Below are 26188 nucleotides of genomic sequence, written 5' to 3'. Positions count from 1 at the left end.
GACGGCTCCCGGACCCCTCCTCGGCGCAGCGGGGTCCGCTCAGGTGCTGAAGAGGCGGCGGCCGCCCGCCCCCGTGGCCCACGATGCCGTCCAGCGGGACCCTGGACGCCGGCAGCCCCGCGCCCAGCCGCGAGGCGCTCGACACGCACAAGGTACGGGGCCCTGAGGGGCTCCGGGGCTCGGCTCCCGCTCCCCGCTGGCAGGAGAAGGGGGTGCGGGGCCCCCCGTGCCACGGGCCCGCCCCCGCGGCGGAGGGCAGCGCGGGGCCGGGCGGGGGGGCCCGGGGGAGCAGGGAGAGGCCTGAGCCGCGGCCGGGATTAGCGAGGATTGAGCTATTCCTGGAGCTGGGGAGCGTGGGGAGTGGACGGGGACAGAGACCTGCTGTCACCTCCTGGCTGCGGGTAGAGCTCGGGCGAGGCGGCTGGCAGGGTGGGGGTGACCCCAGGAGGGCTGTGCCCCCCAGGATGGGGGATGTCCTGGCCCTGGAGGGTGTGCTGGGTTCGTGCCCTGCGCTGCTCGGGACGCGTGGTGGCCCTGTAAGCCCCGTGCTAGCCCTGCTCCCCACTCGTGGGGGTCCCGCCTGTTCAGGGGGTCCCCGCCCCTCCTCCGTGTGTGACACCAGCCTCGGGAGGGACACCTCGTGCTGGGCCGGGGTGGCCGCTCCCAGTGCCAGGGCTGGCAAAGCCATTGCTGTTCCTGTGGGGCGGAGTGTTCCTGTGGGGCAGCGCAGGGCAGGGCTGGGCAAGGCGTGGGCAGCGGGGCTGCGGCCAGCTGGACACCGTCCCACTGCGGGCACCGCCAGGTCGGGGTCATCCCGGTTCCTCCCGGCCGGCTGGGTCACACTGTTCTCGCGCACTGGGGCTCCCCATCCTCCAGCCATTGCTCTCGGCAGCCGGTGTGTCCGCTGGGATGTGTCCCCGTGTCCCCATGGACGTTCCCGGGTTCTCGGCACAGCTGTGGGCACGGGTACCCGGCGGCGGCTCGGTCTTTCCTTGCCCCGCAGTGTTGGTGGCATGAGCTGGGAGCGGGGTGGATGCGCAGCCCCGGTGCTTTAGGGCACTTCTGGGCACATGCAGGGCACAGGGCAGTGCCCGGGAGCGGGGCAGAGCCTGGCGGTGCCCGGCGGTGCCCGGGAGCCCCGGGAGCGGGGCAGTGCCCGGGATCCCAGGAGCCCCGGGAGCAGTGCCCGGCGGTGCCCGGGCTGTGCTGGCAGCAGCGCGGCCGCCGAACGCTGTCCTGGGCTGACCCCTCGGGACGCGGCGTCGCCTCCCCCGCGGCCACACGCCGAGGTCACCCCGCCGAGGGCGGCCGCTGCCCGCGGGGCTGGCAGGGAGGAGCGCCCCGACGCCTCCGGCACCGCGGGCCGGGCCGGTGCCGGCGGGTCCCGGCACGGGCCCGGCGGCGCCGAGCCCCGCTGCCACCCCGGGCCGGGCCCCCGCGCCCGCTCCCCCGGGGCCGTGCTGGCGGTGCGGCGGACCACCCAGCCCTGCGGCAGCCGCAGCTCGGCCCGCCGCGCTCCGCCGCCGTTCCCTCCGCGCTGTTGCTTGGCAGCGGCGCGGGAGCGGCACCGGGGACGTGCCGCGGAGCTCCGGGCGACGGGCACGGGGTGATGGATGGGGATGAGTCAGCTCCCGGCGGGATGCGGCGAGGGGCTGCGGCACCGGGCCCCCTGCCCGGCTGGGGGGAGCAGAGCCCCCGTGGAGCCCTTTGCTCGGCCCTGCCCGTGCCCAGGCTGCACCCCCGCTCCTGCCCTGCTTTTGGGGTGCCCCGGGCTGGGTTCCCTGTCCCGATGTGTGCCAGGGGCATCTCCCTGGCACCCTGCCACCATGGCAGCCCTCGAGCCAGCTCTGTCCCTCCAGAGCCTCCCTCTGTCCCCCTGTCCCTCCAGCTCTGCCCCCCTGGTCTCTCTGGCACCCACTGGGTGCTTGCCAACCGCATCTTCTCCTGCCCAAGGGAGGCCTGGCTGCCACCTGGTGCACGTGACGCCCCCAAATCTTTCATGTCCATCCACTGTAAATGCTGCCAGGACCGGGATGAGCTGAACTGTGGTGAGGGACGAGTGGCTGGGGCAGTGCCAGCAGGCAGGGTGGCACTGGGGCAAAGGGACAGGTGCTGGGGTCTCCCCGGGGCTGGCCTGGACCCCTGGGCTCCTGGTGCTGCCTGCAGCACAGCAAGGCACAGGGGGCCTGTGGGGCAGGGACCCCCAGAACCCCCCTGAGGGACTTCTGCATCAGGATGGTGCTGGATCTGGGATCCTGACATCGCCCTTGGACCTGTCCCAAAACTTTCCAGCCGGCATGGCACGGGGAGTGGGGCCCGGCCCTGGCAGAGCCCCTGCAAGCTGTGGTGTCTCCTGTCCTCATTCAGCCGTGGCGGTGCTGGCAGGTGCCAGGGCTGGGGGTCCTTGCAGGGCTGGGGGGGTCTGTGCAGGGGGATGGAGCTCCTTGCAGGGCTGGGGGGGTCTGTGCAGGGGGCTGGAGGATGCCCGGCCCCACAGGCAGGCCAGTGGGGCTGGGACAAGCTCGGTTCCAGGGGGACACCGTGGGGGCTGGGTCAGACCTACCCGTGGCTCCCGTGCATCCCACGTGCACCAAGAGCAGGCAGGGGAGATGGGCAGCAGCGGGGACAGAGGGTGCAGCTGAGGCTGGGCTGGGTGGCGCAGAGGGAGCTGCTTTGGGGACCACGACATGGGGCACTGCGGCAGCGGGGCACCGGAGCCACGGGGCACCACGGCCACGGGGCACAGAGTGTCCCAGTGCCGTGGGATCTTCGCGCTGGCCCCACGGGGATGTTCCAGTCGCATCCCGATGGTGCGGCCGCCCAGCCCAGGGGGACGCAGGGCAGGAATGTGGTCGGTGCCGGCGCCCGCCGGGGTGCGGGGCCGCATGGCTGCAGCTGGATGCCGGCGCTGTCTGGCTGCCAGCCCCATCCCCTCCCTGGCCTCTCCCTCACCAGCCCCCCACCGGCCTCTCCTCCTTCCCCTGCTCCCCCTCCGCGGCCTCTTCCTGCTTGGCTGCTGCCGCCGGGATCTTCTGGGGCTCAGGTGAAAGCGACCCCGCGCCGTGCCGGGGCCTCGCGCGCCCCTCGCCCGCCGCGTCCCCCCCAGTGCCGGGCGCGGGACCCCCGAGCGGGGACGGGGCCCCCAGCACCCCTCGGTGGCCTCGGCACGGGAGCAGGTTCATTTCCCGGAGCCGCGTTCCTGCCGCGCCGCCATGCTGGCACACGCGTGCTGCCAGCGCCAGGGCCGGGCCACCGCGCCAGGGACAGGGCACGGGGCGCTGCCGCTGCTCGGGGGCACGGCGGGGTCCCCAAAGCAGGCAGCTGCCTGTTCCTAGGGCAGCCGGCTCCTGCTGCCGGCCCTTGTCCCCAGGGAGCCTCACGGCTGCCCGCAGGCCCGCGCTGTGGCGTGTCCACACGGCCTCGCTGTGTTGTGGGGTGCAGGAGCCCCCAGCCCTGCGTGTGCGGGGTTTGCTGGGTGGCAGCAGCGGGCGCGTGTCCCGAGCTGGCACATGGCACGTGGCACCCGCTGAGGCTCCCAGGCCCACGGCGGCCCGTGCCACAGCCCAGGTGTGGCGGGGGCCACTGTCACCCTTCTAAGTGTCCTAGTGCCGCTGGCTCGACGATGCCACAATGGTCCCAGCCGGCCGGGCAGGCGCCCGTCCCTGCGGTGCCCGCGGTGCCGGCGATGCCAGCGCCGAGCGGGAGCGGAGCCGTGCCCGCCCCCGGCTGCCCGGCGGCGTAACCGTGCTCTCTGTGTCCGGCTCGCAGGGGGAAGAGGAGCCCGAGGAGAACCCGAGCAAGGAGGAGAAGCAGGAGCCGGGGACGCCCATGAGGAAAGCCGGGCGGCCCGGGCGGAAGCGCAAGCATGCCCAGGTGAGCCAGCGGGCGCCAGGGCCAGGTGGGTGGCGGTGGGTGTCCCCCCGCGGGGCTGTCCTGCCCTGTGTGCCGGGGTGCTGAGCCAGAGAAGCCCCCAGAGCAGCCGGAGGGACTGTCCCCTCCTGGCCCCCAGCGAGCCCTCCTGTGCCCAGTGGCACCGTCCCGCTCCACAGGGTTCTGTTCGAGGCCCCACCGTGCATTCGCTCCCTGCCTGGGCAGCTGGGACCCTGGTCCCTCATCCTGGGGCTGCTGGGCCCAGGCTGCAGAGCCCCCGAGGCTCTGGGAGCCTCCCCAGCTCCTGCCAACAGGCGATGCCCACCCAGCAGTCCGGGCTCGCTCAGCTCTCGCTGCACCACGGGCACCGTGCCCACCGGGGTCAGCTGGGGAGTCACAGCGTGCTTGGGGCCTTGGGGGGCTCGCTGGGACCCGGCACCGGGCGCTGAGGACACTCTTGGCTCTGAGCCATGCTGTGTCCCAGTGCCAGTGCGGAGCCACAGTGGCTCCCTCCTTGCAGGGTGGCCAGGTGGCACCTGGCTGCTGCCCCGAGTTCGGTGTGAGCAGAGGTGTGAGTTCCTCTGGCTGCTGAAGGCCCAGAGGGAAGGTGCCCTTAAGTCTCCCAGGCTCAGACAGTGTCCCCGGCCCTCATTCCCGCAGGAGGGGACAGAGGGGTGACAAAGGGGCCCAGGGTGATGAGTGGGCCAGAGGAAAGAGCAGGGCCTGGGGGACAAACGGAGCGGAGGCACCTTCACCCTCAGAAGGTTGCAAATCCTTTTTGGAAAAGTTTTTGGCAGCCAAAAGGGTTAAAGCTGGGACGTTTCAGGTCCGAGCTGCCTGTCCCGATGATCCCTGATCCGTGCCATGCTGCTGCCAGGGGCACCGGGAAGCCGGGCAGTGGCACCTGGGTGTGCGGGGTGGCCGGGCTGCGCTGGCTGCGGCCCCGGCGGCGGGAGGAACGTGCCGGGGCGGGGGAGCGGCTGCGCTGGAAGAACAATGCTGGCACGGGAGCAAGCGGAGAAGTCTCAGGAACAGCCGGGGCCTGGGAGCCAGGAGGGCTCCGGCCAGCGGAGCCGGCGGCCCCAGGAACCCCCCGGCACCGCGAAGGGACGGCAGTGATGCCAGGGCACCGGGTACCTCCTGCCCCGGAGCCGGGGTGGGTGCCCGTCCCTGTGCGCTCCAACACACCCGCACTGTGCCGGTGCTGGTGCCAGAGCTGGTGCCAGAGCTGGTGCCAGAGCTGGTGCCAGAGCTGGCCCTTTGGCCGGCAGCTCCCAGTGCCAGGAGAGCAGAGCTGGCGTGGCCAGCCCCGGGCAGTGCCAGGAGGCCAGGGAACCCCCTTTGGACGTGAGCTACTAAAAATATCCTCCCTGAGGGGAGCCCGCCTCGCCAGGGCACCGGGGCAGGCTGAGGGGAGCTGGCACGTGCCACGGGCACCAGGCTGGCTCTGTGGGTGCTGGCTGGGGACCCCCAGCACGCCGTGCCCAGGGTCCCGGTGGGCACACGTGGCCAGAGGGGCTGGGTAGCAGAGTGGGAGGGCACAGGGTGCCGGAGCGGGAGCTGGCAGGGGGCTGGCTGGGCACAGCCCCGTGGGGACGGTGTCACGGAATCAGTGAGCTGTGCTGGGCTGTGCTGGGCTGTCCTGAGGTGTGCTGTGCCACGCTGAGCCATGCGGTGCCAAGCCCAGTGTCCCCAGCTGTGCCTGGCAGAGGGACACCCCTCAGCGGGGTGCCGTGGGTGACAGGGGCACTTTCCCCAGGCTGGGGTGGGCACGGGAGTCCCCAGGTGGTGACCCCCGTCATGAGGGAGCGTCCCCGGTGTCACCCCGGGGCGGCGGGGGGGCCCGGGGCCGCTCAGCCCCGTGGCTCCCGGCAGAGCAGCGTCCTTGGCGGGGGCCCAGCGGAGGGGAGGGAGCGGGAGAAAGGCAGCACTTGTTCCCAGGGCCCGGCGGCCAGAGGAAGCGGTGGGTGGGTGGGCAGGAAGGCTCCGCCGCCGGCCCTTCTCAGGGACGGGGACGGGCACCGGGGTGGGTCCCGCTGTCCCCGTCCCCAGCACCTCCCCGGCCCAGTCTGGGCGGCAGCACCGGGACTGGCACGGGCGGCCCGGCGAGCTGGGCTCTGCTCCTGGCCCAGGTAGGGAAGCTGGGGCGCCACGTTTGGCCAGGGCAGCTGTGGAGGGGCTGGGTGGGACGGATGGGGCCGTGCCAGGGCACACCGGCCGTGGTGCTGCGTGTCCCTGTCCCGGCAGGACACCGTGCGAGCGGCCGCGGTGCCGGTGCTGTCCCGGCATCCCGGGACGCTCCTGCCGGGCTCCTCGGCCTCGTCCGGCTGCGCTGCAGGCCCGGTGGCCGCGGTCAGCCCCGGTGCCGCTGCCGAGGCCTGGCAGCACCAAAGGGAGCCTGTGCCTCCGTGTTCCCGGCGCCCCCGCGGCAGCTGAGCCCCCCAGGGCCTATCCTGGCCAGGAGCTGGGCTGAGTTCCGCAGCCTCCCTGAGCCCCACGGCCGCCCCAAAGCCCAGCGGCCGCCCCAAATGTCCCGCGGCCCCCGAGGCCTCCGCTCCTGCTCTGGAGCACATCTCCGGCCTCCCTGTTTCCTCCCGGGAAGCCTCACGGCCCCTGCGATTGTTCTCGGCGCGGATGCGGCCCCAGGCCGGGGTGGGACCCCCGGGAGCTCTCGGGGCTGCAGGGGGAGCAGGAGCCGTCCCGCTTGCCGTGGGACTGGAGACACTTCGCTCCCTGGCATCCGTGCTGCCCTGCTCCAGCTCCCTGCACTGCTCCCAGGCCTCGCTGCCGTGTCCCCGCTGCCACCCCTGCCCGTGGTGGCGCTCCCGGGGCTGCAGCATCCCTTGGCCGGGCACACCAAGGTCTGGCCTTGGGGCTCTGGAGGCCCAGGTGTGCCCGGTTCATGGACCGGCACAGCACTCCCGATGGCACCAGCGCCTGCTCGGGGCACCGTGCCCTCCCTGGGGGCGGGTCTGATGCAGCCAGGATGGGAGGAGGCCACAGCAGTGCCACCAGACCCCCCTGAACCCCACCACCCCCTCCCCGGTGCCTTCTCATCCCTTCCTTCCCAGCTCCGGAGAAGCGGCAGCAGCAGCGCGTGCCGGGGCATGTGCCAGGCCGGGGATGGGGGTCCTGTGCCCTGGGGCACGGATCGGGGACCTCGGGGAGCAAACACTGCCTGGCACCTGCCATCCCCCTCGAGGGTGCCTCAGTGCCATGTCCCCTCACAGACCCTGTCACCAAACAGGTGTCGTGTGACCTGCAGCTCACTGGGGACAGGCAGGAGGGTCCCTGTGCCAACCACCACCATGCTGCCCTGGCATCACACCGTGCCACCCTGTCACCCTGCCCTGGCATCACACCGTGCCACCCTGTCACCCTGCCCTGGCATCACACCGTGCCACCCTGTCACCCTGTCACCCTGCCCTGAATCCACACTGTGCCACCCTGGCTCCACCCCGTGCCACCCCGGTGGCACCTCTGGGTGTCTGTCTGGGGGTGCTCAGTGCCAGTGCTGGGGTGCCAGCAGGGTGGGCACCCTGTGCCTGTGCAGGACACCTGAGGAGGCCGCTGCCAGTGCCTGGAGTGGTGAGGGGCAGTGCCAGGGGGTGTCCCGGCACGGTTGGCACCCCCAGGAGGGCACTGGGGCAGTGACAGCGGGGCTGGCCGGGCGGTGGTGGCTGTGCCACCCTGCCAGGGCTGTGCCAGCGCCAGCTCCGCGGTGCCACAGCGGCACCTCCACTCTGCCTGGGAACCGCCGGGCTGTGCCAGGCTGAGCTGTGCTGAGCTGTGCCAGGCTGTGCTGAGCTGTGCCAGGCTGTGCTGAGCTGTGCCAGGCTGTGCCAGGCTGTGCTGAGCTGTGCCAGGCTGTGCTGAGCTGTGCCAGGCTGTGCTGAGCTGTGCCAGGCTGAGCTGTGCTGAGCTGTGCCAGGCTGTGCTGAGCTGTGCCAGGCTGTGCTGAGCTGTGCCAGGCTGTGCTGAGCTGTGCTGAGCTGTGCCAGGCTGTGCTGAGCTGTGCTGAGCTGTGCTGAGCTGTGCTGAGCTGTGCTGAGCTGTGCCAGGCTGTGCTGAGCTGTGCCAGGCTGTGCCAGGCTGTGCTGAGCTGTGCCATACACAGCTGGCTGCATGGCGTGGTGCCACAATGCCATCCTAGGCCCGTGGCCTGCCACACACACCTGTCACACACACACACACACACACACACAGACACACACAGACACACACAGACACACACAGACACACACACAGACACACACAGACACACACACACACACACACACACACACACACCTGTCACACACACACACACACACACACACAGACACACACAGACACACACACAGACACACACAGACACACACAGACACACCTGTCACACACACACACAGACACACACACACACACACACACAAACACACACACACAAACACACACACACACACACACACACACACACACAGACACACCTGTCACACACACACACACACACACACACCTGTCACACACACACACACACACACACAGACACACACACGGACACACACACAGACACACACAGACACACACAGACACACCTGTCACACACACACACACACACACACACCTGTCACACACACACACACACACACACACAGACACACACACAGACACACACACAGACACACACAGACACACACAGACACACACAGACACACCTGTCACACTCACACACACACCTGTCACACACACACACAGACACACACACACACACACACAGACACACCTGTCACACACACACACACACACACACACACACACACACACCTGTCACACACACACACCTGTCACACACACCTGTCACACACACACACCCCTCTCTCACACACACACACACACACACACCCCTCTCTCACACACACACACACACACACTCTCACACACACACACACACACACCTGTCACACACACCTGTCACACACACACACACACCCCCAGCTGTCACACACCCACACCTGCTCACGTGTGTGCCATGAGGTTATCACAGGGCCTGGCTCTGCCAGTGGGGGTGGCCCCCTTGCTGTCCCCTCGCTGTCCTCTCAGCCCAGGGTGGTGGCACAGGCATGCCAGGCAGGCTGGGCAGTGCCAGTGTCCCCTCTGCCCGGTGCCCAGAGTGTTGTGGCACCTTGCTCTGCAGGTGTGATGGCCCGGTGTGGTTCTCCTGCAGGGTCATGTCCCTGTGTCCGGTCCTGAGGGTGTCACAGCAGCATGTCCTGTGCTGTCCTGTCCTCGTGTTGTGGTCCTGAGCGTTCTGTGGCTCCACGTCCTGATCCTCGTGGTGTGTCACCTTTTGTTATGGTCCTGAGGATGTCAGGGCCTTTTTTGTCCCAAAGGTACCTTGTCACTCTGTCCCTGTCCTGGGGGTGCCGTGCCGTTGTGTCGTGGTCTGAGGCTGTTGTGGTAACGCGTCCTGGCCCCGAGCAGCTCATGGAAGTGTGTCCTGGTCCACGAGGCTGTCACACACACCTGGCTGTTCTGCTTCTGAGAGTGCCGTGGTGCGGTGTCCCGGTGCTCGGGGTGACACAGCAGCGTGTCCTGCTCGTGAGGGTGTCACATCCATGTGTCCTGGCCCTGAAGATGCTGTGACACCGTGTCCTGGTCCCAAGGCTCCCCTCAGCAGGCAGCAGCGGCTGTCAGGGCTGGGATGCAGGAGGTGGGACTGGGACTTTTCAGTGCTGTTGTCCCCCCTGCCAGCACCCACCGCAGCTCCCTCCCCTCCTCTCAGCAGGCGGAAAGCAGTGACACCCCCAAAGACACCGCGGCCGTCCCCAAGTGCCCCCCGCCCTGTCCGGAGGCCAGTCCCGCCGAGCCGCTGCCCAACGGGGACGTGGAGGGGGACGCGGAGGAGGCCGGGAGCCCCAAGGGCGGCCGGCCCGAGGAGGACGAGACGGAGAGTCTGGCGGACGGAGAGACGGGCCGGGCGCTGGAGAACGGCCGCTGCACCCCCAAGGAGGGCCTGGACGCCCCGGCCGATGAGGGTGAGCTGGCCCCTTCCGACCCCCAGAAGAAACGCGGGAGGAGGAAACTCCTGGAAGCCACAGAGAAAAGTAAGAGCTCAGCGTTGGGGGCTCCCCGCTGCAGGGCCCGGCCCCCGGGGATCCCCGAGGGCTCCGGGCTGGGCAGCGCTGCCGCAGGAGGAGGAGGAGGAGGAAGGGCTGAGCCCCTCGGTGCCATGCGGGATTTGGGGTGGGGGCAGCAGGTCGGAGTGGGGGGCTACGCCCACGCGCTCATCCCGGCCCCCGTCACCGCCTTTGCCGATGGCAGGAGCAGGGGCACCGGTTCTTGTGCTCGGTGCTGCCAGCACGTCCCTGGCCACCTGTGAGAGCTCCCTGGCCACCTGTGAGAGATCCCTGGCCACCTGTGAGAGATCCCTGGCCACCTCTGAGACCTCCTTGGCCACCTGTGAGAGATCCCTGGCCACCTCTGAGACCTCCCTGGCCACCTGTGAGACCTCCCTGGCCACCTCTGAGAGCTCCCTGGCCCGTGTGCCCCCCGTGGCAGCCCTGCCCGTGCCAGGGGTGCACGGTGCCCAGGAGGAGCCGGCTCTGGTGCCGGGGTAGGGCTGAGGAACCAGCGCCCTGAGGGGTCAGTCCCAGCAACTGGCTGGGCACAGGTCAGCACTGGGTGTCCCAGAGGTCCCAGGACATTTCTGGGCAGTGTCAGGAGGTGCCCAGGTAGTGCAGCCACCCTGTAGATCGTGGCCCAGCGCTGGCTCCCCAGGACACACGGGACAGGACAGGCTGGGGAGAGCCCGCCGAGCACCCTGTGATGCTGCAGGGCTGGAGCGGCTCTGCCGGGATAAGGCTGAGGGAGCTGCAGAGCCCCGGGGATCCCTGGCTGTGACACCTCTAGGGAGGCGGCTGCAGGTGAGCCCAGCGCTCGGGGCTGCCAGGGGACAGCACCAGAGGTCACAGCACGGGCTGGACCCTAGAGGGTCCCTCTGGACCTCGGGACACCCTTCTCAGCATTCCCAGCTCTGGCACTCCTGCCTGGAATCATCACAGACTGACTGGCTGGCCATGGCGAGCTGGTGCCAGGGAGGGTCCGGGAGGGACAGGGGAGAGCTGGGATGGGGCTGGAAGAGGCAGGGATGGAGAGGCAGGGATGGAGAGGCAGGGATGGGGCTGGAAGAGGCAGGGATGGAGCTGGAGAGGCAAGGATGCAGTTGGAAGAGGCAGGGATGGAGCTGGAAGAGTCAGGGATGGAGAGGCAGGGATGCAGTTGGAAGAGGCAGGGATGAGGAGGCAGGGATGGAGAGGCAGGGATGCAGTTGGAAGAGGCAGGGATGGAGCTGGAAGAGTCAGGGATGGAGAGGCAGGGATGGAGCTGGAGAGGCAGGGATGGAGAGGCAGGGATGGAGCTGGAGAGGCAGGGATGGAGAGGCAGGGATGGAGCTGGAGAGGCAGGGATGGAGAGGAAGGGATGCAGTTGGAAGAGTCAGGGATGGAGAGGCAGGGATGGAGAGGCAGGGATGGAGCTGGAGATGCAGGGATGGAGCAGGAAGAGGCAGGGATGGAGCTGGAGAGGCAGGGATGGAGAGGAAGGGATGCAGTTGGAAGAGGCAGGGATGGAGAGGTAGGGATGGAGCTGGAGAGGCAGGGATGCAGTTGGAAGAGGCAGGGATGGAGAGGCAGGGATGGAGCAGGAAGAGGCAGGGATGAGGAGGCAGGGATGGAGAGGCAGGGATGGAGCTGGAGAGGCAGGGATGGAGCAGGAAGAGGCAGGCATGGTTGGATGGCTGGATGGATGAGCTGCACGCTGCAGATGCTGCCGCAGTCACGAGGCTCAGCCGCGGGAGCGCCGCAGCCGCGCTCGGGGGGAGCGGGGAGGGCCGGGGGCCGCCCCGGCGGGGCAGCCGGACCCGCTGCCGGGTGGGGACGGTGTCGCAGCGGGTCCGTGAGCCCCAGGAGGGCCGGGGCAGCTGTGAAACCGCCGGGAGCTCGCTCCCCCCCGCAAGGAGCCGTTTCCAGCGCCGGGCTCGGCTCCTGCCCGACCCTCCCCTGCTCCTCCAGGCCCGGGGCTCCACGGGGCTCCTGGGTCGAGCCGCAGCCACGGGAAATCCCCACTTCGGCCAGCACCCCCCAGTTTAACCAGTCCCGGAGACAGAGGGGACCAGCATCTCAGAACGGCCCCCTCTGCCGTGCCTCAGTTTCCCCACCTGAGATCCCCGTGGCTGCGGGCAGCCCTGGGAGGATGGGATGCCTGGGCGTACCTGGAGCACACACACACTCCTGTTCCCCAGTGTCCCGAGGTGTCCCCTGGCATCCCAGTGTCCTGCAGCGTGCCCCCTTGTCTCCCAGAGCCTCCCTGGTTCCCCTGCTGTCCCCCAGCACTCAGAGCAGAGCTCTGGGCCGCTCTCCTACTCAGGCCTTGCTGCTTTGGGGGGCTCCGACTGCCCTGGGGGGCTGGGTGCCCATGTGCCGGCTGTGGGTGCTGTCCCGGTGTCACACAGGGCTGGGGCCACCCCAGGCTCTGTGCCAGGGTGGCCAGTGCCCAGCAGCCAGGGTGAGGTGCTGAGGGATGCCAGCAGTGGCTGGGAGCCCCCTCTGCACCCGGCAGTGCCCCCGCTCCCCCGGCCCCCGGCGGTTCTCACCCCCCGAAACACTCGGGGTTATTTTTAGCCACTTTCCTGGCAGCGCCTCGGCACGACCTGCGGCGCGGATGTGCCGAGAGCACAGGAAGCAGCGGGGCTGCGCCGCTTCCCCTGCCCGCCGGGGGGGTCCCTGCCCCGGACCCCAAACCCGGCCGGGGCAGGAGCAGCAGCCGTGTCCCAGAAGCAGCACCCACCCGGGAGCGCCGCAGACCCTGGCCCGGCACAGGGTGGCCCCCCCGGGCGGGCTGGGTGGGGTCCCATGGGTCCTGGGTGGGCTCTGTCTCCCCCGTGGGTCCTGGGTGGGCTCTGTCTCCCCCGTGGGTCCTGGGTGGGCCCCATCGCCCTGCGGGGTCCCGGCCCCGCGGCCCCACAGCGACGCCGGCTGACGGCCGCTCTCTGTTCCATGTGCAGGCAAGGACGAGAAGGAGGAAAACAACTTCGACACCCTGAAAATGGAGGCAAGTATGGCCTGGGGCTGGACCCTGCAAGGCTGTGCCCAGGAGATGGGCACGGCCCCACAGCCGATGTGGTGCTCCTCGTGCCCACGGGCACCATCTCTCCCTGCTCCCTCGGCGCTGGTGGCCGTGGGGGAGCAGCAGGGCCCACATTCCCACAGGATGGGGGTCCTGGGCTCCCATGCCACAGCACAGCCAGACACTGGGCAGCGCTTGTCGCTGTGCTGGGGACGGGGTGGCACCAGGATGTGCTGGGTCAGTGACCCCGCTGCAGCCCTGCATGGGACGGTGCCTGCCCAGGCTGAGCCCTCCCTTGCCTCCCCTCAGTTCCCTCAGCTCTCCGGGCAGCGTTTCAGATCTGTTTGGGTCGGATCTGTGCCCGCACGGTGCCGGTGGTGCCCACCAAGGTGCAGCTGGGTGTGGTGTGATGCCATGGCATCCAGGTCATTGAATCCTGGGCTGGTTTGGGCAGGAAGGGACCTCAAAGTTCACGCACAGGCAGGGACACCTTCCACTGTCCCAGGCTGCTCCAAGGCACATCCAGTCTGCCCTGGAACGCTCCCGGGGATGTGGCAGCCACAGCATCTCTGGGCACCCCGTGCCAGGGCACCACCTCCCCACAGGGAAGAATTTCTCCCCAGAATCTCTGGACACCAGCTCCTGGTGCACACACGGGCCAGGCCACGTCCGTGTGCACGTGTGCCCAGGCGGGCGGTGCCCCCCTTGCCAGGCACGAGCGGGCAGCTGCTGTGTCCCCTCTGCTGTCCCCACGGCCGGCCCGTGGCTCGCCCCACGCTGCCACGGCGGTGCCCTGACCCCTCTCTCTGTGTCGGCGCAGGGCTCGCGCGGGCGGCTCCGCGGCGGGCTGGGCTGGGAGTCGAGCCTGCGGCAGCGGCCGATGCAGCGGCACACCTTCCAGGCCGGGGACCCCTACTACATCAGCAAGAGGAAGCGGGACGAGTGGCTGGCACGCTGGAAGCGGGAGGTGAGGGCACCGCCGAGGCTGCCGCGGCCGTGCAGGGGCGTCGGTGGCGCAGGGCCGGGGCTGAACGGGCACACGAGGCACGGCCGGCGCGCACAGGGGGCTCGGGTGGGCGCACGGGGCGCTCCGGCACGGCCGTGCCCTGGGGCTGGCGGACCCTGGCACCCGAGTCTGGCTCCGCTCCTCAGCCCCGTGCCCCGGTGTGCGCAGCCGCGGGCGGCAGGCCTGTCCTGCTCCTGCTCCCGTGGGATGTGCCGCCCGTTCCTGCCGGTTTCCCGGGGAACCGGCGCGTGACGCAGCCGGGCTCGCGGCGGGAGCCTGCCGTAGGCACGGGGAGGCCGCGGTGCCGGCGGCTGCTCGTGGCCAGCAGGGACAGGGGCTCTGCGGGTGCCCCGGGGTCACACCCCCCTCACCCCGTTCTCGGCACTGTCCCCCACTGCCAGCGTGTCTCCCTGGCAGCGTGTCCCCTTGTGCCACCTCCTTGGCACTGCTTATAACCCTGCTGCCAGGCACCCTCCTGCTGGCACCCACAGGGACCGTGGAGCCCGGCACAGCCAGGGCATCCCACGGGGCATGGCTGGCATGGCCAGGCCGTGCCATGGGGCACAGGGCACGGCTGACACGGCTGCAGTGTCCCCACAGGGCACAGCTGGTACACTCACGCTGTCCCACAGGGTGTGACCCCCTCCCTCTTCCTGGAAGGGGTCCCCAGGCACAGCCCCCGTGTCCAGCCTCATCTCACCAGACTGGAGCCTTCGGCACGGGCAGGTTCCTCCTGGAACTCCTCAAACCGTGCAGGTCCCCAGGCCGTGAGCACCTCCAAACCTGTCACTGGTCACTTCTGGGCCATGGTTTTGGGGAGCAGAACTGGCTGCTGGCCCAGTGACCATTCACAGCTGCCCCCATCCCTGGCTGGTGCTGGGGCCACCCCCTTTGTGCCACCCACTCCACTGTCTGTCCCAGCTGGGGTCACCAGCCCCCCTAACGTGGGCATAGGGACAACCCAGCCCCTCCAGACTGCCCTCCTCTTCCTCATCCCCTCAGCCTCCGAGAGGTGCAGCTGGCACGGTGACAGGGACACCTGGGGCCAGCACGGTGACAGGGACATCCAGGACAGGTGCTGGCCCTCTCATGTCCACGCTGGCAGCCCTGTGGCCACCCTGTGCCAGCTGTGGAGATGGGGATGGAGACAGGCATGGCATTGGGATGAAGATGAGGGAGATGGGGATGATGGGGATGGCAAAGGATGAAGGTGGGAGTGGGATGGGGATGAGGCAAGAACAGTGGCTGAGGATGGAATGGAGGTGAGATGAGGAAGACGATAAAGATGGAGATGAAGATGGGAGGAAGATGGAGATGAAGATGGGAGGAAGATGGAGATGAGGATGGGAGGAAGATGGAGATGAGGATGGAAGATGGAGATGAGGATGGGATAAAGGTGCAGACGGAGATGAGGTTGGGGGTGGGGCAAGGACAGGGAATGGGGATGGAATGGGAAAGGGGATGGGGGTGGGAATGCAGGTGGAATGAAGATGAGGTGGGGGTGAGGCAAGGACAGGGATTGGGGATGGAGCTGAGGATGAGGGTGGGGGTGGACGGGGCTGGCAGAGCTGCCGGTGGCCCCAGGGCAGGAATCGGTTGGGACAATTGTCCAGCGGGGATATCCAGACGATGTCCCTTAACGACCGGCGATGGGACATTTCCTGTCCCCCCCGGGCAGAGCGGGGCCGGCGGGACCAGCACTGGCTGGGGGAGGGACAAGAGGTCCTGCTGTGACCCTGCCCCAGGACACTCCGGGTGTCACCCACCCCGTGTCGTGTCCTTTGGCCCAGCGCCACTCGTGTCCCCAAACATGCCGTGTCCCCAAAGCCCGAGCTGGGCTGGAGGAAGCGGGGTGTCCCTGCTGTCACCCCACTGTCACCCGGGGAGCACCCAGAGGGTGGCATTGGGGTCCTTCCGGGTCCCGGGATGAGGTGGTGGCCCGAGGACCCCCGAGCAGGGGGTGGCAGGGCAGGGGTCCTCCCCGGGGTGCCCTTTGTGCCCCCTGCACACGGAGGGGTCCCGGAGCCACCGCGCCGTGGGACCCCCGGGCCCGCCGGGCTGGCGGGGGGGCAGGGGCTGTGCAGGGCCCCCGAGCGTGTCCCGTCCGTACCGGGCCGAACAGGGCCAGCCCGGCCGGTACCGGCCCCGCACCAGTGTCTGTACCGGGCCGAACAGGGCCAGCCCGGCCGGTACCGGCCCCGCACCAGTGTCTGTACCGGGCCGAACAGGGCCAGCCCGGCCGGTACCGGCCCCGCACCAGTGTCTGTACCGGGCCGAACAGGGCCAGCCCGGCCGGTACCGGCCCCGCACCAGTGTCTGTACCGGGCCGAACAGGGTCAGTGCAGCCGGTACCGGCCCTGCACCAGTGTCTGTACCGGGCCGAACAGGGTCAGTGCAGCCGGTACCGGCCCTGCACCAGTGTCTGTACCGGGCCGAACAGGGTCAGTGCAGCCGGTACCGGCCCTGCACCAGTGTCTGTACCGGGCCGAACAGGGTCAGTGCAGCCGGTACCGGCCCCGCACCAGTGTCTGTACCGGGCCGAACAGGGTCAGTGCAGCCGGTACCGGCCCCGCACCAGTGTCTGTACCGGGCCGCAGCGGGCCATGCGGTAGCAGGCGGGTGTCCGCAGCGGGCTGACCGGGGCAGTGTGGCCGGTGTCCATCCCCAGCTGGTGGCACTGGGGACACCGGTGCGGGGGCGGGGGCGGCTCCAGCCGTGCGGGGCGAGGCCCCCGGGGCGCCGCCGCCCCCGCCCCGTCCCGGCGCTCCGCACAAAGGCCGGGGGGCCGCGGCCCCGGGACAAAAGGCGGCGGGAGCGGCCCCGCGGCGTGAGGCGCAGCCCAGCCCGGACCGGAGCACGGCCGTGAGTACCGGGAGGGACGGGCCGGGACCGAGGCACCGGCGGGACAGCGGGGCTGGGACGAGAAGCACCGGGACCGGGACTGGGGCCGAGACCGGGACGACACCGGGCAAGCGGGACCGGGACCGGGCCGGACCGCTCGGCTCCGTTGGGTTCTGTGCCCGGAGTCCGCTCAGTTTCGTTCGGTTCTGCTCGGAACCGCTCGGTTCCACTCGGAACCGCTCGGATCCGTCCCGCAGGCCGCTCGGCTGCCTTCGTGCTTCTCGGCTCCGTTCGGTTCTTCTCGGTCCTTTCGGTTCTGCCCGATCCCTTCGGGTCCGCTCCGTTCCCCTCGGGACCGGCCCGGCCGCCGTTCGGGTCTCTTCGGCTCCTCTCGGTTACTCCGATTGTGCTCGGGTCTTTTCGGTTCCGTTCGGTTCCACTCGGGACCCTTCGGTTCCCCTTCGGTTCCGGTCCGGCCCGTGCCCCCCGCGCGCCCCCCCCCCCCCCCCCCCCCCCCCGCCGCAGCCAACCAGCCGGGCCGGGAGGCACCACGTGACCGGGAGCCCAGACAAAGGGCCGCCGGGCTGACCCGCACCGGCCCGGCCGGCTCCGCGCGTTCCGGCTCCGTGCGTTCCGCCCCGGCCCGGGCCCGGCCGGTCCCCGCGGGTACGTGACCGGGACCGGGACCACCGCGGGCCGGAGCGCCCGCGCCGCGCGGGTAGATCAGGCCGGGGACGGGGACGGCCCGATGGGGGTACCCGGAGAGGGTGACATGAACCGGGATGAGTTCCGACGGTGCCGGGATAAGTACAGAGGGTACCGGACGGGCTCCGGGGGTCACGGGATGAGTGCGGGGGGTCCCGGGATGGGCCCCGGGGCTCCCGGGATAAGTTCTGGGGGTCCCGGGGGACAGGAGGGGGACACTCAGGCGGGGGACCTCGCCCGCAGGCCCCGCGGTGGGTGCTGGCGGCCGGGCCGGGGGTTCCCTCAGGGCCCGGGCCATGCCCCGCTGTGCCCCCGCGGGCCGGCGGCCATGCCCTGCCCCGTCCCCGCAGGCGGAGAAGAAGGCCAAGGTGATCGCCGTGATGAACGTGGTGGAGGAGCCGGCGCGGGCCGAGGCGCAGAAGGAGGAGGAGGCGAGCCCCCCGCCCGCCCCGCAGCAGCCCACCGACCCCGCCTCGCCCAGCGTGGCCACCACACCCGAGCCCGCCGTGGCCGACGCCGGAGACAAGAACGCCTCCAAATCCGCCGACGACGAGCCCGAGTACGAGGTGAGGGCAGGGCCGGGCAGAGCGGGGCCGCTGCGGGGCCAGGCCCTCGTGTGACCCCCCCACGACCCCCGTGTTCCCCCGGCAGGACGGGCGCGGGTTCGGCATCGGGGAGCTGGTGTGGGGCAAACTGCGCGGCTTCTCCTGGTGGCCCGGCCGCATCGTGTCCTGGTGGATGACGGGCCGGAGCCGCGCGGCCGAGGGCACCCGCTGGGTCATGTGGTTCGGGGACGGCAAGTTCTCGGTGGTAAGTGGCGCGGGGGCCCGGGGGGCAGGAGCCCTGCTCCGGGTGTCCCCATGGCCGCTCCTGTCCCCAGGTGTGCGTGGAGAAGCTGCTGCCCCTGAGCTCCTTTGCCAGCGCCTTCCACCAGGCCACCTACAACAAGCAGCCCATGTACCGCAAGGCCATCTACGAGGTGCTGCAGGTGAGGGGGGACATCCCGGGGCAGGGGCTTCTCCACCCTGCCAGGACCCGGCCCTGCCTCCCCTCCTGCCCCACCTGGAGGTCTCTGAAAAGGCAGAGGGATCTGGGGGATCCCCTAAGGACACGTGTGCTCGCTAAGGAGGCTTTGGGGGTGTCTGGGAATCCCCTGTCCCAGCAGGGCTGTGGGGGGGGTCTGGGGAGGAGGTCAGGGACTCTGGGGGTCTCTGGGGCTCAGGCGTTTCAGGACATCACTCAGCGCTGCTGGGAGGGTCTCTTCTGGGGAGATCCTGGCTTTGGGGGTTCTCAACAGTGCTGGGGATCTCTCATGGAGGTTCCTGACCCTGTTGGTCCCCCCGAGGCTGGGCGCTGCAGGAGCAGTCCCCAGGGCTGAGGATGGGGGACCCTCTTGTGGGGCTGGGTGACACCTGCACCTCCACAGGTGGCCAGCAGCCGGGCTGGGAAGATCTTCCCCGCGTGTCCCGAGAACGACGAGACGGACACGTCCAAGGTGGTGGAGATCCAGAACAAGCAGATGATCGAGTGGGCCCTGGGTGGCTTCCAGCCCTCCGGCCCCAAGGGGCTGGAGCCCCCCGAAGGTGAGCGGGGCTGCAGGCCCTGTGAGGGGTGAGGCACTGGGGGCACGTGCCCGGGGTTCTGGGGGTCACTCGCTGCCAGCTCTGGTGTCACCAGCGTGGGACAGGCCGGGGCAGGGACGCGCTGTGGGGCTTGGGACCCTGCTGATGGGACACGATGGGGGGACTTGACTGACGCCTCCTGGTCCCGCAGAGGAGCGGAACCCCTACAAAGAAGTTTACACAGAGATGTGGGTCGAGCCCGAAGCAGCCGCCTACGCACCGCCCCCACCCGCCAAAAAACCCCGCAAAAGCACAACCCAGGAGAAGCCCAAGGTCAAGGAGATCATCGACGAGCGCACCCGAGGTACCGGGGGGCTGCGGGTGCCCCCATGCCCACCGCTCCTCTCTCGGGGGGTTGCTTTGGCCGTGCTCACTGGGGAGAGGGGGGACAAGAGCTGCTCCAGGCCAGGCCCCCTTCTCTCCTGGGGTCCTTCCCTCCCGGGGAGTCCCTCCCTTCCCCCAGTCCCGAGGGGGCTTGGCTGGGGCCAGGCCCCCTGACCGCCCTGTTCCCCCAGAGCGGCTGGTGTACGAGGTCCGGCAGAAGTGCAGGAACATCGAGGGTGAGTGTAGCACTGGGGCACATCCTGCACGTGTGGAAGGGCTGGGCTGGGGGTCTGTCCTGCCCTGCCTGGGCATCTCAGGGGCACAGAGGAGCATGGGGGCAGCTCAAGGAAAGAAGGCCAGGCTTGTCCCATCCCTCAGCCTGGCTGGCAGCAGGGACAGCAGTGGCCCACCCTGGATGGTGGCAGGGGCCCTCAGGACACTGCCCAGGGCTGTTGGGGTCTGGGGTGTGGGGCTGGAGGGCAGTGGGAGTCCTGCCTGCTTCTCCCAGGCTTGGTCCCCAGCTCTGCTGTGACCCCAGCATGGGGTGAGTGTGTCCTGGGGGACTGCAGGACAGGTCTTGGGGTGCCCCCACATTGGGCTGGGGTGCCAGGGTGATGTTTCCCCTTCTCTGCCAGACATCTGCATCTCCTGCGGGAGCCTCAATGTGACCCTGGAGCACCCTCTGTTTATCGGGGGGATGTGCCAAAACTGCAAGGTAAGGGGTGATACCGGGCCAGGGGCCACGGCCTGGGGGTCTCACAGGGTCCCCAGCGTCCCCAGGCCCGCAGTGACACCCTGGCTGTCCCCAGAACTGCTTTCTGGAGTGCGCGTACCAGTACGACGACGACGGGTACCAGTCCTACTGCACCATCTGCTGCGGCGGCCGCGAGGTGCTCATGTGTGGCAACAACAACTGCTGCAGGTGTGGGGCTGGGGGTGCCATGGGGCTGGGGTGGAACCGTGCAGCTTTTGCTGCTGGGGCCTCACTCTTGCCTGGCATGAGGCTGGCACATTCCTGCCACACGGTTTTGGTGCTGCCAGTTCTGTTGTGGGACTGGGGAGTTTTGGTGATGTCGCAGTCTGCATAAGGGACTAGAAAGTTTGGTGATGCTGCAGTCTTGGTGTAGGAATTGAGCAGTGCTGGTCCTGGTTTGGGGCTGGGATGTTTTTGCAGTGCTGGTCCTGGTTTGGGACTGGGATGTTTTTGCAGTGCTGGTCCTGGTTTGGGGCTGGGATGTTTTGGCAGTGCTGTGGGCTGTGGCACAGGAGCAGGCAGTATGGTGATGCCAGAGCTGGCATGGTTCTGGGAGGTTCTGGTGGTGCCGCTATCCCTGTGTCAGGCTTTGATGTCCCAGTCCTGGCATGAGTCTGGGTGTGAGGCTGTGGTGATGCCGCAGTCCCACCATGGTCAGTGATGCCGGTCCTGTGTGAGACTGGGATGTTCTGATGATGCTGAGTCCTGGCATGGGAATTTGGTGATGTCATTAAGGAAACTTCCCAGTCTGAGCATTCCTGAGCCTCCTGAGACTGTCACTGCTGTGGGCAGGGCCCCCCTTGGCTGTGGTGGCTCCGGTGACCTGGCCCTGCTGAGCTCCCCACGGCCGGTCAGACCCTGTTTCCTCACCAGGATTCCTGGTGTTCCAGCCCAGGTTTCCAATGGCAGTCTCAGATGTCTTGTTCAGTAAAGCCATTTATTTGTGGCACAGAAATACAAACACAGCCCGAGCTGGTGCCTCCAAAGAGGGATCCAAACAAAAGAACCCCTCGGTTTTATCCCCTCAGTGTCCCCCTCTACAAGTCTCACTCTCTGTTCCTCCAGAGTGCTCAGCTTCTGTCCATCCACCTGGCTGGCAGACAGCTCTCTTTATCTCCTTTGTTATGTTATCCTGACTCCTGCTGTGTCTCTGTCCATTCACCTGCCTGGGTCACCCTTTCTCATCCTCTTTGTTATTCCAAAGCTCAGCAGTTCCACCCAGAGCTCAACCTCTGCAGCTCAGGCTGCATCTCAGACCCACTACCTGGACCAGATTTATTCACCTCAACACCAATCTGGGATATTTTGTGATACCTCAGTCCTTTTGTGGAGCTAGAGAGGTTTTGGTAGTGCCACAGACCTGGCATGGAGATCAGGTGCTGCCAGTCCTGGTGTGGAGCTTGGGAATGTTTTGGTGATGCCACAGTCCCAGCATGGGAAATTCTGATGATGCTTCAGTCCTGGTGTAGGAATTCAGTGATGCCAGTCCTGCTTTGGGGCTGGGAGGATTTGTAATGTCCCAGTGCAGGACTGGAAAGATTTTCATGGTGCCACATTCCTGCTATGGGCTGTTGATGATGCCAGTCCTGGTTTGGGACTGGGATGTTTTGATGATGCTGCAATCCCTGTTTGTAGGGTTGGGAGGTTTTGGTAATGTTCTGGTCCAGGTGTGGGATTGTGGGAGTTTTGGCAATGCCCTGGTCCTACCTGGATGGAGCTGGGGGTCCTGGTGATGCCACAGTCCTGGCATGGGGATTGTGTGATGCCAGCTGTGGTTTGAGGTTTTGGTGGTGCCTTGGTCCTGGTTTGTGGGGTTGGTGGAAGTTTTGGTAATGCCCCAGACTGGAGATGGCATGGTTGTGCCATGGAGTTTTGGGTGATGCCAGTCCAGGTGTGGAGGTTTTGGGAGTGACGAGGTCCTGTAGGGCTGGGGGAGGTTCTGCCACTGCTCCAGTACCGCTGTGGAGCTCAGGAGTTGCAGTGATGTCCCAGGTCTGGTGTGGGACTGAGGTTTTCATGTTGAGGTTTTTGGTGATGCCACGGTCCTGCCGTAGGGCTGGGGCAGGCTTTGGCAACGCGCCGGTCCCGGCACGGAGCTGGGCGATGCCGGTGGTCTCGGACCACGGCTGCGTGGGGACAGGTGTGTGGGACCCCCGTGGGTGCTGCCCCCCAGTCGTGCTGTGCAGCTGGCTGGGTTCTGGTGGTGTCACCACCCTGGCACGAGCCCCACTGCTGACCCTGGCTCCCACCTGTGCCAGGTGCTTCTGCGTGGAGTGCGTGGACCTGCTGGTGGGCCCGGGGGCGGCGCAGGCGGCCATCAAGGAGGACCCCTGGAACTGCTACATGTGCGGCCACAAGGGCGTCTACGGGCTGCTGCGGCGGCGGGAGGACTGGCCCTCGCGCCTGCAGATGTTCTTCGCCAACAACCACGACCAGGAGTTTGTGAGTGTCCCTCCCCGCTGACCCCGTCCCCTCCCCTCCCCGCTGACCCCCCCCGTCCCCTCCCCGCTGACCCCCCGTCCCCTCCCCGCTGACCCCCCCCGTCCCCTCCCCGCTGACCCCCCCGTCCCCTCCCCGCTGACCCCGTCCCCTCCCTGCTGACCCTGTGGCTTCCAGGACCCACCGAAGGTGTACCCGCCGGTGCCCGCTGAGAAGAGGAAGCCCATCCGGGTGCTGTCACTCTTTGATGGCATCGCCACAGGTGGGTGGGGGTCCCTGGCCCCATGGCCCTTGCAGGGCCCCCCCAGGGTGCGTGTGGGATTGGATTGCTGGGGTGAGAGCAGCCGGTGGTCTCAGGGTGTGGACAGATGTGTGGCTGTTCCCATGGGCAGCCCCCATTGTCGTGTCCACCCCGGGGCTCCTGCACTTAGGGGGAGCAGGAAGGGGGCCGGCCCTGGGGCGCGGGACAGGCGGGGACGGTGCTGGGGGCCCGTTGTGCGTGCGCACGGCCCACTCCCCGTGGCTCCCCGCAGGCTTGCTGGTGCTGAAGGACCTGGGCATCCAGGTGGACAGGTACATCGCCTCCGAGGTGTGCGAGGACTCCATCACCGTGGGCATGGTGAGGCACCAGGGCAAGATCATGTACGTCGGGGACGTCCGCAACGTCACCCAGAAACACGTACGTCCCGTCCCGCCGCTCCCAGCCCCCTCCCTGCGGCCCCGGCACCCCCAGCCCCGGCTGCCAGAGCTCCAGGAGCGCTGGGACAGCGCTCGGGCCCAGTCTGGGAGTGCCGGGGTGTCCTGGGCACAGCCAGTAGGACTCGGTGGTCCTGGAGGGTCCCTTCCCTCCTCCGGGAGCTCGGCCAGCACCGTGCCCCCTGTCCCCAGGCTGTGGCAGCCCTGGCTCACCCCAGCTCTCCTCTCTCTTTGCAGATACAAGAGTGGGGTCCCTTTGATCTGGTGATTGGGGGGAGCCCCTGCAACGACCTGTCCATTGTTAACCCGGCCAGGAAGGGTCTCTATGGTAGGAGAGGGCTGGGGCTCCACTGGGGTGGGTCTGGCCCCAGGGCTGACAGAGACCCCCAGCCCTTACCCCAGCCCCTCCTCTGTCCTCCCAGAGGGCACTGGACGCCTCTTCTTTGAGTTCTACCGCCTGCTCCACGAAGCCCGGCCCAAGGAGGGTGACGACCGGCCCTTCTTCTGGCTCTTTGAGAACGTGGTGGCCATGGGGGTGAGCGACAAGAGGGACATCTCACGCTTCCTGGAGGTCAGTGCCCACCTGGGGTCACCCCCCTCCGACCCCGGGACCCCCAGGTCCCACCCCCACAGCGAGGGGCTTCCCAGCCCCACTGACCTTTCCCGCTCCCCCTCCCTCAGTCCAATCCCGTCATGATTGATGCCAAAGAAGTGTCTGCAGCGCACCGGGCACGCTACTTCTGGGGGAACCTTCCTGGCATGAACAGGTTGGTGAGAGCAGCCCCTGGCTGAGCCCCTGGCCTGGCTCTGGGAGGGTGGGCTGCACTCCTGGGTCCTCCCTCAGCCCAGATGTGGCTCCGGGGGTCCCCTGGCCTGGTGCTGGGTAAGAGCAGGAATCTCACAAGGAGGTGGTGGCACACCCTAGAAACCTATGGTGGTCCAGGGGTAGCTGGTCCTGTCCTGGCTCCCTTGTGCTGCAGGGGTGGCACTAAGGTGTCCTTTGTGTCCCTCTTGGATGTTGGCTGTGGTGGCCCACAGCCAGTGGCCACGGATGGGCTCCCACAGGAATTGGCTGTTTCTTGCCCATCACCTGCCACAGACCCTCAAAAGAGCCATGCCCACCTTGTGACCCCCACAAACCCCAGCTGGAGACCTGCCCTGCGCCCATGGCGGGGCAGTACAGGGACACAGCGCTGCCACCCCCTGCCCACCATCTCTCCCCCTCTCCCCCCAGGCCACTCGCGTCCACCGTCAATGATAAGCTGGAGCTGCAGGAGTGCCTGGAGCACGGCAGGATAGCAAAGGTCAGCCAGGGCTGGGGGCTGAGGGGGTGCCTGAAGGGACAGGAGGGGGGGCCCAGTGTTGTCAGCAGCAGTCCCAGGCGCCCTGGGGCGCAGGGTGGGGGTTCCCAGGGTGGGAGTCGCCCGCCCGGTGTGTCGGGGGCTCCATCGCGCCCCAGCCTGACCAGCCTGTGCCTCCTGCAGTTCAGCAAAGTGCGAACCATCACCACTCGCTCCAACTCCATCAAGCAGGGCAAGGACCAGCACTTCCCCGTGTTCATGAACGAGAAGGAGGACATCCTGTGGTGCACGGAGATGGAGAGGTACCGCGGCGGGGCCGGGGCGCCGCGCCGGGTCCCGCCCGTGCCGCGCCCCTGACCCCTCCCCGTCCGTCCCGCAGGGTCTTTGGCTTCCCCGTGCACTACACGGACGTGTCCAACATGAGCCGCCTGGCCCGGCAGAGACTGCTCGGCAGGTCCTGGAGCGTGCCGGTGATCCGCCACCTCTTCGCGCCCCTGAAGGAATACTTTGCCTGCGTTTAGAGATGGGCAGGAACTGGTCACACGGAGCGAGTCGGTAACAAACCCATCCACGCCAAGAGAAGTGAACACACGGAATGAGAGAAGAGTCAGCACCCAGAAGAGAGACGGGATTTCGCAGCCCGACGGGAACCCAGCACACGTCTCCCTGAGCGAAAGGGGTCGGTGTCCTCTCCGGAATTTCCCAGGATCAGCTTTAGCTATTTAAAAACAAACAAAAACCACAAGAAGCAAACAAACAACGAAGACGGCGAAAGCAAACAAACGATGATGAAACAGAAAAAAAAAAAAAAAGAAAAAGAAAAGAAACCAAAACCGTTTTTTTTTGGGTAACCTTTTAATTTTCCGCTCTTTTCTGGCTGGGTTTTCCTGTCGGTTTGGTTTCCACTTCTCGGAGCAGCGGGCGAGACGAGATGCCGTCGCCAGTGCCGCTCTCGGAGAGGGGGAAACGGCAGCGGGAAAGCCCAGTCGGGAGGGAGGCGGAGGCAAAGGAGACCCGCTCTGCTCCGAGACCCGCTCCGAGACCGCTCCGCTCCGTCCGCACTCGCGCCTGGCCGGCCCGGCCCCAGCTCCGGCAGCGCTCGGCGGCTCCAGCGCCCGGCGGCTGAGCCTCGCTCTGTTCCACCAGCACCGCTCTCTGGTGACATGGAGCCAACCCGGCAGGGAGGCCGGGAACACACACACCACACACACACCTTTTCTACAGTATTTTGGGTGCCTACCACACGGAAACCTTGAAGAGAGCAGATCCTAGAAGCCGCTGTTACCTCTTGTTTACAGTTTATATATATATGATAGATATGAGATATAGATATATATATATATAAAAGGTACTGTTACTACTGTACAACCTGACTTCATAATGGTGCTTTACACAGCGGGGTGAGTCGAGACATCAGCTTCCACGTTGCCTTACGTGCCGGGCCTTTCCGAGCGAGCGGCAGGGCCGGGGCGGCCGGGCGGAAGCGTCTCCATCCCGAGTCATGCAATAACCTTTTTCTGTCCCGAAC

General features: G+C 67.8%; 1 protein-coding gene across 4 annotated transcripts; it reads left to right on the top strand.

Moving 5' to 3' along the window:
* Positions 1-26188, top strand: DNMT3A (DNA methyltransferase 3 alpha). Of its 4 annotated transcripts, none has more exons than XM_088052901.1 (22): positions 1-152; positions 3769-3873; positions 9635-9884; positions 12911-12957; positions 13793-13939; positions 17875-18090; positions 18176-18334; positions 18405-18512; positions 18951-19107; positions 19298-19450; positions 19662-19706; positions 20106-20185; positions 20280-20392; positions 22483-22666; positions 22841-22925; positions 23197-23342; positions 23597-23687; positions 23782-23930; positions 24041-24126; positions 24594-24663; positions 24844-24962; positions 25040-26188. In XM_088052901.1, exons 1-22 carry the CDS (start codon positions 84-86, stop codon positions 25179-25181), a joined length of 2721 nt encoding a protein of 906 aa, XP_087909027.1. In that variant the 5' UTR covers positions 1-83; the 3' UTR covers positions 25182-26188. The 4 variants fall into 4 exon arrangements, with proteins under 4 accessions (XP_087909027.1, XP_005532786.3, XP_087909026.1 ...); XM_005532729.3 differs by having other exon boundaries at positions 9635-9953; XM_088052900.1 differs by having other exon boundaries at positions 9632-9884.

Source organism: Pseudopodoces humilis, chromosome 3 (assembly GCF_049639895.1).
Source record: "Pseudopodoces humilis isolate 2021_Gansu_Grassland_sample_001 chromosome 3, ASM4963989v1, whole genome shotgun sequence".
Classification (NCBI taxonomy): Eukaryota; Metazoa; Chordata; class Aves; order Passeriformes; family Paridae; genus Pseudopodoces; species Pseudopodoces humilis.
Note: the sequence above shows the minus strand (reverse complement) of the source record. Positions and strands in the feature narration are given on the sequence as shown.

Bases quoted from the DNA above. Each gene is read 5' to 3' on its own strand.
- DNMT3A (XM_088052899.1), top strand. From the start codon at position 84: ATGCCGTCCAGCGGGACCCTGGACGCCGGCAGCCCCGCGCCCAGCCGC. The intron at 153-3,768 runs GTACGGGGCCCT...TCCGGCTCGCAG, and splicing joins AGGCGCTCGACACGCACAAG to GGGGAAGAGGAGCCCGAGGA. The intron at 24,963-25,039 runs GTACCGCGGCGG...TCCGTCCCGCAG, and splicing joins TGGTGCACGGAGATGGAGAG to GGTCTTTGGCTTCCCCGTGC.